The sequence below is a fragment of the Megascapheus bottae genome, chromosome 14 (assembly GCF_031878675.1).
Source record: "Megascapheus bottae isolate mThoBot1 chromosome 14, mThoBot2.hap1, whole genome shotgun sequence".
In the NCBI taxonomy this organism is placed as follows: Eukaryota; Metazoa; Chordata; class Mammalia; order Rodentia; family Geomyidae; genus Megascapheus; species Megascapheus bottae.
The window spans coordinates 22,215,197-22,228,654 of record NC_143522.1 but is presented as its reverse complement, the minus strand read 5'-3'; the positions used below and the strand labels follow the sequence as shown (position 1 = coordinate 22,228,654).

The window sequence follows — 13,458 nt, the reverse complement described above, 5'->3', positions numbered from 1 at the left end:
GGAGGAAAAGCTGAGGACAAGTGATGGGTCTTGTGGGCCACAAGTAAAGGATTTGGTATCTAGTGAGGAGCTAACCAAACTTCAGAACTAATACTAAGAGTTCTACTTAAATCAATATTTTAAAAGCGAAACTTTTATAATTAGCTATTATTTACAAGGTTAGTAAGCATCCACAAGCCTACTTTATTTTAGCTATTTATCATGATATTGATGTCCATCCCCCAACTAACCTCCTAAAACTCAGAGATCAAAATGTTTACATTTGGTCTGGAGAAAAGGACTCAGTGAAGTGAATCCTCTATTCCCTCCCTAACAGGTGAATAACAAATCAGCTTTTTCAAATAGATTTATATTTATATCAATGTTTAAAAATCTAATTCCTAAGAAATGGAAAATGAGGCATGAGTTTTTAATATTTAAAGATCTGTAATAAAATTTACTCAAGCCATTATTCAATTTAAAATTTTATCAGTGTTTGAAAAAAAGTAATCTTCCCAGTTTTTCTTTTAACAAAAAATGACCTTGAAAGTCATGTATCACGGTTTGATTACACATCAGATTATAGTCCAAGAATTACTTCTGGCAATGTGAACAGTTCTTGAGATTTTAATGAAAACAGCAGATGGGCTTTGGCTTTAATTTTTTTTTAAATAAGCCACGTATGTTTCATAGCCCTTAAATCCCCTGCCTATTAAAAAAAAAGCAGCATCATAATAAACTACTCCTTAATCTCAATACCTAATTGTTAATCTGTCCCTTGAATTAGAATAAAACTATACATTTGTTCTGATACATCTGACATGATAGAAACTTGCAGCTTAAAATAATCATTTATTTGAGGGGCTGGAAATTTAGCCTACTGGTAGACTGCTTGCCTAGAATGCACAAAGACCTGGGTTCAATTCCTCGGTACCACATACACAGAAAAAGCCAGAAGTGGTGCTGTGGCTCAAATGGTAGAGCTCTAATCTTGAGTAAACCCAAGGACAGTGCTCAGGCACTGAGCTCAAGCCTGGGACTAACAAAAACAAAGAAAAAAACAAAAAACCAATCATTTATTTGAGTATTTATGTATTGGGAGTACAATAAAAATAAAAAGATATACATTGAAACTTTTTAAGGGAAAAACACAAATCATTCCAATCTAAATGAAGAAACATTATACCAATAATTTCTCTTTATATCTTGGAAAATAATTTTATCTTGTTCAGTAACACTCTTTCAAGGCACATACTAGTCAGCTAACATCAGAAAAGTGCTGACTTCCATATTTTAACTTTTATGAGATTCATCCAATTTTGGTAAGGAAAATAAATTTATCAAAAAGTAAATCTCAATTGACTGAGCAATATATGTTTACATTATTCTATTTCCATCATTAATATAATATTGAAACCAATAGTTTAAGGCACGTAAGAAATAATTTTGATAGCTTATAACTGCAGTGAGTCTACCAAAAGAAGTCTGTCTGATCTAAACTGGACATTATAAAAAGCAGTATTCATATTTGATACTTGTTGAAAATGAATTATACAACTTATGGGTGGGGATAGGAGGGAAAAACTGGGGGAAAGTAAGGGAAAGGGTGACAATGTCCCAAAATAAATATATTCTTTATTTGACTTATGTAACTGTAACCCCTCTATATATTACCTTAATAAGAAGAACAATTTTTAAATATTTGGCACTGTGCCTACAATTATGGAAATGAAAATTTTGGCATATTGAATTATATTACTGGCAAGTCCTGTGATGACTTTGACATAAAATGTCTCCAAAGGCTAATATGTTGAAGGTTTGTTCCCAGCTTGGGGTGCTACTGAGAAGTACTAACCTTCAATCTCATCAGATTATGAGGTGACTCATCATCTGGAAGTTTATACCACTGATGAGCCATAGCTGAATGGGCTATTAGGAAGTGAGGCAGATCTAGTTGGAGAAAAGAGGTGACCTAGAGTGGTAAAGGAGACATGCCTTTAAAGGGTAGAACTGTCCTTGGCCCCTTGGCTGCCATGAGGTGAGCAGTGTTCCTCTGCCATGCCTGTCTGCCATGTTTCTGCCTAAAAGGCCTAAAAGTAATATACCCAACTAAAATCAATATATCGTGATCCAACATAAGTAAGGCTTTGAGTTGTTTTACTCATGTATTATGTTGCAGTAATGACTAACAGAAGACACATTTCTTTTCAAGTTGCAAATATGAAAAAAGGTAGATTCTAAAATGTGTAAATAATGAATCCAAAGAATCCAGCCAACTTTTTTCTCTTTTAAATTGTTATCCCATGTAGAATTAAATCTACAAGAATAGAACAAGAAGGTTAATGCTAAATATAGGGGGCCTCTTGAGTGGTCTCTGTATTACTTTGAAACTTTGCAATGACAGCTTTCCAATTATATCCACCACCATAACCTTCCAAATTTCTAAGTATAAAAGCTAGATTTATTCTTGCAAGTCTTTTAGTAAGTTTCCCCGCATCTATCAGTTCTGTAAATCAAGATTATAAACATTAAAAGACAAATGCCATCCCTTTAAAGAACATAGTGGCACACTGTAGCTTACTTACAAAATTTGTTTACTATTATACACATCTCCACAAGAGTACTTTTCTACTGTAAAAATTGTGTTACTCACATGAACCTCATATGAGATACAAATCACTTATTTGTCTATAAAATACTACTGATATCCTATGTCATTTCGCAGAACAAATCTGGCAACATTGAAGCTGTCTGATTTAGAGTTTTCTTTACCTCTTCTCCTTATCTTTAGACTCAGTGGAAACCCTCCAGGGCTAAAAGCTTCACTAATCAAGCAGCTCCCCCTAACCAGAATCTGTCTGTCCCAGGGCCTTCAGAGTCATTCTCTTCTGCTTTATACAGTTAGTAGGGCTCCCTGCCTAAGTGCCAACTCTAGCCAGTAGGTGTGGCTGTCTACAGTTCCTTCCTTCCCTTTCTCTCTTCCCTTCCTGCTTCCTTTCCTCCCCTTCCTCTCCCTTCCTTCTTCAATATGGCAGGTTCCTCCCTTTTACAGTTACATAAAGATCTTCATAAGCAGACGGAGGCCATTCTACTCTAAACCCACTGCCCTGTTCTTCAGTCTGTGACTTTACTGACTGCTTGGTATCCTTCCTAGGTCCATTATTTCCTCACCTTCTTTGTTTTCCTCATCTTTCTAGTCAATTTTGGTCATTTCTGATTAAACTGCAAGTCATAATAACTAGAGCATGTTAGTTCCATAAGCTATTTATATATGCCAAAGTATAAGAAATATAAGTTTATTTACATAGGAACATACAGATGTCTGGTAGACAAAGCTAATTTTCTAACACTACAAGTAGAGATGCAGCAGACTTTCTAATCTACATTAAAACTAAGGACTAGTAACTAAAGCATTTCTAAACTAAATGCTATAGCTAAACTTTTACCTGAAGCATCGGCAAACCAGAAGCTGGTTCCTTGAAAGCATTAAGAAGTTGGTAAACATTTTTAAGAAATCAAAAGCTTTAAGAACTAACCACACATTAACAGGTGAACATTAACTCATATAATAAAAATCCAAATACTAACTTCAATCTTTTCCCTACGTGGCCTCAAGACGTGGTGGCTCGAGTCTACTATAATCCTAGCTACTCAGAAGATGAGATCCAAGGGTCACAATTCAAAGCCAGCCCAGGCACTATAGTCAGTAAGACTCTTGTCTCCAATTAACCACTAGAAAACCAGAAGTGGTGCTGTGGCTTAAGGAGTAGGGTGGTAGCCTTGAGCTGAAGAGCTCAGGAACAGTACCCAGGCCGAGTCCAAGCCCCATGACCCACAAAAAAAAATTTTTTTTAAAGAACAGAATTCAATAAAACTATAGCAGATTCAGCCTAATTTAGAGAACAAAATGTGAGTACCTCAATTACTTATTTAGTGAAGACACAGTATCTCAAGTGTCAAGAATAATCTTATAACTATACTAAGGAAATATTTCTTTGTACTCAAAAACAAGTAAGTTCATGGTGGTTAAAACATTCAGGCTTTAATCACTTGGAAAAGAGAAGGAAAGTCCAAATAATATAAAGCCTTTTATTCCACATTAAGTAAGATAGGATTAATGGCTGATAATAAGAAATTAATTCTAACTGCAATGTTCTCTGTTACAGACTACACAATACCCATTAGTGCCAGATGCTAGTAAATGCATCATCTGAGCCTTTTCTATTCAAATTAAATAGAAACCCATCTATTTAAAAAATCAGACTTTCAACAAAATCATTTTTAAAACACCGACGCTTACATGTCTATGCAACAGCATCTGTTGAGCACTTAATCTGTTCCATGTTTTACTGGGAAACTACTACTAAGAAATAGAAAAGAGAGAGCTCCCTGCTTTCTGCAGCTCTAAAACCCCACAAGAATATATTTTAAGTAGATATATATTTTAAGTAGATAATTATCTCGACAAATAATATGCAAACCACATGGTCACAAGCAAAGATCCCATTTATTTGGCATGATATATGATAGGAAGATGAGAGGAAAAGTCAATGTGAGGCTATAAGATGAGGGACTCAAAGACTGGGACTTACACAAGATTTGGCAATCAACTGAACATAAAACACAACTGGAATATACACAGCAATTAAGTTTGCAAATTCCAGAGCACCTAACAAAGATCTAGAAAAACTAAACATTTCCTAAATACAGTCCCTTGCGAAAGAAACACAGCTATAGAAAATGGGATAGTAGATGACAAAAGTAACCTTTCCTATTCACTCTTTTATGCATCTAAATGCATTTGAAAAAAATTAGTAGATATTATTACCCATTTTACACATAAAGAAATAAATCCAGGGGCCGAGAGTTTGGCCTAGTGGTAGAGTGCTTGCCTAGCATGCACGAAGACCCGGGTTCGATTCCTCGGTACCACATACATAGAAAAAAGCCAGAAATGGTGCTGAGGCTCAAGTGGTAGAGCTCTAACCTTGAGAAAGTCCAAGGACAGTGCTCAGGCCCTGAGCTCAAGCCCATGACTGGCAAAAAAAAAAAAAAAAGAAAGAAATCCAGAGATGTGAAGCCATTTGTTCAAAGTCACAAATGATTGGCAGAAGCAAGAACTCTTTCTTACTAATGCCTCATGGAAGTTAAGTTTTAAAAGCACTAGAAATTGGGCTGGGAGCGTGGCCTACTGGTAGAGAGCTTGCCTAGCATGCATGAAGACCCAGGTTCACTTCCTCGGTACCACATACACAAAAAAAATCCGGAAGTGGCGTTGTGGCTCAAGTGGTAGAACACTAGCCTTGAGAAAGCCCAAGGACAGTGCCCAGGTCCTGAGTTCAAAGCGAAAGAAAGAAAAGAAAGAAAAGAAAAGAAAGAAAGAAGGGGGGAAGGAAAGAAGGGAGAGAGAGAGAGAGAGAGAGAGAGAGAGAGAGAGAGAGAGAGAGAGAGAGAGAGAGAGAGAGAGAGAGATAACAAAGCAAGACTGAAGGGCAAATTTTCAGTGAGGTATAGATCAGGGATTAGAGTTTGTGCTTAACATGCATGAGGTTCAACATACTGGGTTCAAGCTCCAGTAGAGCAACAAGTAAAAAAAGTTTAGGAGACTTACAAGGTAAGACCAGTGCAGGAGGTGGGAAGGAAGGAACAGAGTTAGGACACAGAAGCCACTGACACAGAGCAAAAGCTGAATGATGTTATTCAAGGGCAGGGAGATTCTCCAGTAGCCTAAACTGATACTACCGTTCAGGCTCTCAGGATTCTGCTCACTGATGAAGGGCTCATGAACTCTGTCATGTTCTTCTCCCTTGGGATTATATGTGTTAGTGTGCAGGGGAAAATTGGTAGTGAGAAGGTCAGAGAAGAAAAAACGTAGGGTAGCACAGGGACAGGTAACATACAACCCATAAATGAAGACAGGGCTTTGGTGGTGGGAAGTAGAGAATATACTAATTTCTACATGTTCCTGGCATCCCCAGCACCTATGAAGATGCCAAACATTCTATGGGGAAAAACATAAACACTACAGTACACTGTGTTAAATGCTATACTCATGTTTATAAACGAATTGCAACTCCAGTACACAGGAAAGATCTATAAAAGATATAGATTTCCTGGCCGGGAGTTTGGCCTAGTGGTTAAAGTGCTTGCCTAGCATGCACGAAGACCCGGGTTCGATTCCTTGGTACCACATACATAGAAAAAAGCCAGAAGTGGTGCTGAGGCTCAAGTGGTACAGCTCTATCCTTGAGAAAGTCCAAGGACAGTGCTCACGCTCTGAGCTCAAGCCTAGGACTGGCAAAAAAAAAAAAGATATAGATTTCCTAAACACAGTCCATGCTTATTGGAGGAAAAGCTAAAGACATCAGAGATAAGAAGAGAAGCAGATGGGCCGGGAGTTTGGCCTAGTGGTTAAAGTGCTTGCCCAGCATGCATGAAGACCCGGGTTCGATTCCTCGGTACCACATACATAGAAAAAAGCCGGAAATGGTGCTGAGGCTCAAGTGGTAGAGCTCTAGCCTTGAGAAAGTCCAAGGACAGCGCTCAGGCCCTGAGCTCAAGCCCAGGACTGGCAAAAAAAAAAGAAGAGAAGCAGAGAAAAGGGAGATTGTTCTGGAAAGCATGCAATGTCAGTTATATGGGAACTATATCATTTTGCCACTCATTTCAGTAGACATTATCTTCACAAATGCTTTCCAGATTACCAACAGTTCTTTAAGATAAACACAGATAACAGTATTCTGCATGTTAATATCTTGAGGGTAAACGATGTCAGAATCAAAATGGAATTTGCTCATGTCAAAATGTTAAAAAAGAAAAATAATAGCTTGGCACTGGTGACTCATGTTTATAATCCTAGCTACTGGGGAGGCTGATATCTCAGGATCATGTTCAAAGCCAGCCCAGGACTAAAGTCTGTGAGATTCTTATCTCCAATTAACCACCAAATAACCAGAAGTGGCACTGTGGCTCAAAGGGTAGAGCACTAGCCTTGAGCTGAAGAGCCCAGGGACAGTGCCCAGGCCCAGAGTTCAAGCCCCATGACCAACAAAATAATAATTATAATAATACAAAGCTATAAAGTTATGAAAGAGCGAAGCTCATGCATATATGCCTGATATCAAGAACTCTCACAAAGACTGCCAGAATCATAATCTTATACAAACACGACTGAAATCTTAAACCAAAAGTTATTTCAACAAGGATATCTATTTACTACTAGTCCATTCAACCTTGGAGTTCCTACAATACCCTTGCTGTTAATCCTGTGACCAAGGGGATTATTATTTCTAAATAATTTACATAATCCTCTTCATTTTGCCTTTACCCCATCCCCTCTGAATATGCCCATGGTTGCCATGGTATTTCCAGTTCCACATGGCAATGCTCACTGCTAATTTCCAAAGAATTAGCTCTTTCCCTTAATTGTTCTCTTTATGTTCATAATATATAATGACATACATATAAAGATTATATAACATATGATAGTTGCAACTAATGTTTTTGGCCACTTATCATGTATTAATAGAACTTGCATGGACTTGACACACATGAGCAGGTGCCTTGTCTAGTGTCAGAAGATGTGGGTTTGTCCTTGGGAACAACTCAAGTACCGTGAACCAAGAAGTCATGCAACTTTCAGTACTTATCCCAAAATAAAGCAACAATACCTACTTTCTGGGATCATTATAAGGTGTAATATTAAAATCTCATGGTTTTTTTCCTAATAAAAGGAATACTTTATAATGTAAAGTTCTTTCACAATAATGCAATAATAATTAATTATAAGGTAACAGAAAAGCAGAAAAACAGGTTAAATTAAAACTGCTCTGAATCTCCTTAATGTGGGTAAAGGACTTGGAAAGCAGAGTGGTATTGCCTAGAACCAGCAAATACTCATTAGCATCAACTTCCAACTCAGAGACGTTTCCTTCCTTCCTCCCTGGGGTACGGCTTTTCTCTTAGGCTGCTCTTACTTCAGGGAGTTACATCTCCAGATCTATCTGAATGCAACTTCCTAATTACTACCAACACTTCACTGCAGCTAATGAGTCTATCTATCTCTACTCTTAAAATGCTGAGTTGGTATTCAGAATTTAGTAATAACAGGAAGGAGAAACCTGTAAGAATAAAGAAATGGATGAATTCAGTTTAGAAAGATCGGGTGACTAAGCAGCTACATAAGGAATATAATCTGCACAATTAAGTAGGAATAAAAATTCATAAAATGAACTTACTGGCAGTATATTGAACTAATGGATTAAGTCTAGGTAGGTCTCCATGGCCCCAAACAGGAAAAAAAATTAGGTAATTATACAGAAAGATGGTTTTGGGGGGAGCAACAAAGGGCTAGATCATTATTTATTCAACCAACCACTAATACACAGCTCACAGGGGAAATCTTGTATCACATCTCTCATATAAACCAGTAGCTTTCAGCCTTTTATCAACCTTCAAATCATTTATGATAATAACTCCTCTTTTTTTTTTTTTTTGGCCCCCTTCTCTTTCTGGCCCCGCTCGCTCCGGCCACCACTCGGTTGGGCTCTGTTCACTTCAGCTCAGCTCGCTTCTTTCGCTCTCTGTCGCCGTCGCAGTCTTGTCTCTGCCACTTTTTCCGGCTTGGTTGTGTCTCGTCTCTGCCACTTCCGGCTTGGTTGTGTATGTGGGATACCGAGGAATCGAACCCGGGTCTTTGTGCATGCTAGGCAAGCACTTTAACCGCTAGGCCAAACTCCCGGGCCCTGATAATAACTCCTCTTTTCTGTATTCACTCTCATTCCAAGTAGACAGGAAGAAGTAAAGAAGAAAACCTTGCTACCTCATTCTGATATATACCTAATATACCAACCATCCTAATTTCAACAATCTGAAAATCTACCAGAAACCTACCCTATTCATGACAGCTCATTGTCTTTTAAAAAATGTTTTTGCATGAGCTGTTTAACTGGAATAGAGAAAAAAATCAGAATCAAAGACTAGTTTTAAAGCCATGAATCTGACGTATGGAATTCAGACAACAGTAATCAGATTAAGCAATTAATCAGGATGGTCAACATCAACAGTAGGATCAAGCATTCACTCTAGGTAATACTGCGGTGTGGAAAACTACTTTGTATTTCCTACTCTTACCTACACATTACTTATCAATTTTTGATCGTAAGTTAAAAAAAAGGCACTTGTTCTCTCTAAATCAGTTCTTCCTACTACATAAAAAAGTAAGTTATGATAAATGGTTCCCATCTTTCTTTATTCTTACAGATCCAAACATTAATATCCTTCATGTTTGGGGGCCCTGCCCTCAGCTTCTTATTATTTTGTGTCTGGGGTTCAGAATCCATGCTCTTCAAGAAACCTTCCTTGCAACCAAAATTGAATTATTATTCAAACTACTCTTCAGTTCTTGACTAGCCAAATCAAGCTGGAAACCTGCTATTCCATAGCACTGCATGCTTCTCCGAGTGGTCTGATTATGACTTTACCAGAAACTAAAAAATAAATAAATAAACTTCAGTGTCCTAGCATAAAAGTCACTGATTACAGATTTTTGAAGATATTATATCAAAAGAGTACCTGTTAAGGTTAATCAAACCTGATGAATGTAACTGTAACCCCTCTATACATTACTCCAACAATAAAATTTTAAAAAATGGAAAATTAACAGTAACAACAACAACAAAAAAGGTTAATCAGATGAATGGAGGGGGGTGTAGTGCTCTGCTACAGTGCTTGGTTGGCCTGCACTCCAAGTTCTACATCTAGCCCTAAGGTGAGAGCAAAGGCGGTGCAGACTTAAATAAAAGTGGGCTTCATTCAACAGGCGGGTATATCAAGACCAAAAAGTCATGTATTGGAGCTTTTTGACCCAGCTTATGATAAGATTAGAATAACAATCACTTCATAGAAGTTCTCATCATCTGGAAGAAAACTAAACAAAAACCAAAGTGATAAACATCATTCTTACAAAACTATCACTTGTTTGTTTCTTTTTTTTGGCGCAGGGGGGGGGGGATCAAGAGCAGAAGTGAATCCAATGTGGCACTCAGAAGAAATATTTCAATTTCCTTGCTTCTCTATGTGTCAGTGCAACTTATTGACAAGAAAATCTGTTGGTGGTTGAGGAACAGTAATTCAAGTATTTGTAAGGTTGAAAAGTACTCTCCACTACGGAAACTGGGAAAAGGCTCACAGGCTAAAGAAGTACTTGAAGACAAACTGGAGCTATGAACCAGGTGCTCCTAATCTGGTTGCACTGGTAACTTTTCATAGATGGAAAATCCATTCAATCCCTGCACCGAAACAATAAGAGCACCCTAAGAAATACCAATGACAGGGCTGGGAGTTTGGCCTAGTGGTAGAGTGCTTGCCTAGCATGTACGAAGACCCGGGTTCGATTCCTTGGTACCACATACTTAGGAAAAGCCAGAACTGGTGCTGAGGCTCAAGTGCTAGAGTTCTAGCCTTGAGAAAAATCCAAGGACAGTCCTCTGGCCCTGAGTTTAAGCCCAGGACTGGTAAAAAAAAAAAAAAAAAGAAAGAAAGAAATACCAATGACAATCACTATTACTAGAAACATGGCCTGTGGAATCCTGAAAGAGTTTGCTAAACTGATTCTTTTCTTCTGACCCTCAAATAAGAAATGAACGAAGACTGCCCATCAAGCGTTTCATTTGTTTAAAAGAGTGAATGTACTAGGAATAAAAGGGCAAGAGAAGACATACCAACAAGCTATGGTAATGAGAAGAATGAGGAAGAAATAATAAGGAATAGGAAGAAATAAAATCATCAGAGAACGGGAATAATATCCATAGAGAGGAATCTGGCATATATCTTCACCAAAACACATATATGGCCAGGTACGATGGTATAGACCAATAATCCCAGCTACTCAGAAACAGAGATAGGAGGATCAAGATTCCAGTCCAGCAATGCAAAGTTATCAAGATCCTATGTCAAAACAAAACAAAAAACAAATCTTGTGTGTTGATATGTGCACTGCAATCCTACCTATTCAGAAAGTAGAGGTAGGAGGATCTTGGTTCAAGTACAGCCTAGGGAAACTTAGGACCCCATCTGAAAAGGAAAGTAAAAGCAAAAGGGATTGGGGGCATGGCTCAAGTGAAAAGGCACATGCTCAAGCCTAGTCAGAGGTGAGATCCCATCTAAAAAATAGCCAGCATGGCCGGGAGTTTGGTCTAGTGGTAGAGTGCTGGCCTAGCATACATGAAGACCAGGATTCGATTCCTCTGTACCACACACATAGAAAAAAGCCAGAAGTGGTGCTGAGGCTCAAGTGGTAGAGCTCTAGCCTTGACAAAGTCCAAAGACAGTGCTCAGGCCCTAAGCTCAAGCCCAGGACTGGCAAAAAAAAAAAAAAGGGCTAAGGTTGTGGCTCAGATGATGGCAGACAACCTATTAAATTGAAACCAAACTCCAAGACCATCAAAAAAGAAAAACTTTGAGCGCAATGCTTCAAACAAAATCTCAATTCACAGGTGTCACCATGACCTTGAGATAGATGCTAGAGTGTTCCTCGCTATTTAAAAACACTACTGCTTTGCCTACAACAATTCCTAATGGTATCTCAGAAATACATCTGAGCCTTGCCCTGAGGCCAAAAGGAATCAGGGGTCAAATAAGCTCTACAACTACACACCAAAATTAGGTTTAATTTCTTCAGAATTATTCAGGGCTTTCAGGGTGCAGACAAAATCTCTATCAATGGGATCTATAGCTCCCAAAAGCATTTAATGAGGAAACTTTGTTTCACATAACAGCTCTTGGGATTAGTGTCAAGAGGAACACTGAATGGAAACTACTCTAACTCAATGGAAAAATGGAAGAAGCAACAAAGCTTTCTGCAAACTATCATGCCTAAACAATGTGAAAAGATCTTAACAAACTTCCATCACAACAAAAGTAAAGGTGTCAATGTTTTCACAGTTTCCAAACAAACCAGATTGTGGATTTTTGGTCTTTTTTTAAAGCAGCATCTGTGGGACTACCGGTGCAAGGAAAACACCCATGGCAAAAATATCTGCCAACATAAACAGTCCTATTCACAAACAACCCAGGTTGGAATTACAACTACGACTATTCTGTGAGATCTATTCTGTCAATTACAAGCTTTTCTGCTAGAGATGGGCTGTCCATAGGTTATCTTTCAGCTACGGTGCTGAAAGATGAATCAGAGCCTAAGAACAACTTCCACACTCAAACCTCCTCTTTCAACACTCCCTTCAATTCTTCTTATCTTTTTTATCATCACCAAGGCAATGCTACTGGAGGAAAAGCTAGGGAAACAGAACTACACAGGTACATTCTGCATTTACTAAAATTCAAAAATCTTTCCTTTCTTTCTCTTTTTGTTTGTACAACGTTGGCTACCAAAGTTGCACCTTTTGTGCATATTATTGCCACTACACACAATCTCACTTGTTTTTAAAGTTTCTTTTAATCACTGTCATCACTTTGTATCTTATCCCTCCCTCCCACCACAGGAAGTGCCCACGTAGTGTCTTTACTGACAAACATCTTTTCTCCTACATTTTTTTTTCCCCCTCCTTTGCACACTTACGTCAAGCTAAACTTATGGCCCGGAGTTAAAAGCTCTTCCATCTGCGTGGATGCAGATGAGGTGGCATGACTGCATGTTTAAATGAAAGGGGGTCGAGGGCCCCAAGTCTGTAGGTAAGTGTAACTTTTGGGAAATTCAAAAGAAGCCTTCCTGAGCATAAGTGAATTACCAAAGGTCTTCTTCACCCGTGTCAAGTCCAAGGCCTCTTAAGGAAAAGAGGACGTGCTGAAGTTTGAGGAGCAGGCGGTCCGGGCTCGGAACGTGGGATCCCCCGGGGCTACAGGGGGGTAGAGACCCTCCAATTGCGGCCCCAAGGGATCCCGCTCCAGTTACCTCCGTGGCTGAAAGGTCAGCAGCCTCACTTTGGGTCTTCCGCCCTGGCCTCCCCGCTCCGGGGCCGGGGACCCCCCGCCCCGCCCCCCCAGCCCCAGCCCTCGGCGTGAGGAGCCACTCGGGCTGCCGAGGGCCAGCTGGTACCTGGTCATAAGGGGACTTCTCCAGCATCTGCGTACACAGATCGGCGCAGAGCTGGAACTTCCTGCGTCTAAAATAGCTCCAGGCCAGAAGCAGCGGGTCCATGTCCGAGGCCATGGTGGCCCAGGAAGGCCCGTGAAGGAAGAAGCCGAGTGGGTCGGGCCCAGAGAAGGCGATGGGCGGGAAGCGGGAAACAAGCGGCGTCAGGCTCTGCCGGGCAACGCGTAGCGACGGGACCTTGCCGGAGAGGCGTCCAAAGCATGCCTGAGGAAAAATAATAATCATCATCATCTTTTTAATCTTAAAACACCACTCGCAGAACTCGACTATAGAGTATGCCCAAACGTACACACCAAAAATGTGTGCTTCAGTCCAGATTGTTGTTAATTTCGAAAAGTAAGACATTAAGAGTTAGCAACTTAGACACC

At 39.4% G+C, this 13,458-nt stretch overlaps 1 protein-coding gene across 1 annotated transcript in view; it reads right to left on the bottom strand.

The window, feature by feature from the left end:
* The window catches only part of Ttc8 (tetratricopeptide repeat domain 8), a 34,856-nt gene extending 21,642 nt beyond the window's left edge, over positions 1-13,214 (bottom strand). Inside the window, exon 1 of the mRNA XM_090344681.1 lies at positions 13,034-13,214. Coding sequence (XP_090200807.1) covers positions 13,034-13,147 — 114 coding nt within the window. The 5' untranslated portion in view covers positions 13,148-13,214. The remainder of the gene's footprint in view (positions 1-13,033) is intronic.
* Positions 13,215-13,458: the final 244 nt, after the last annotated feature.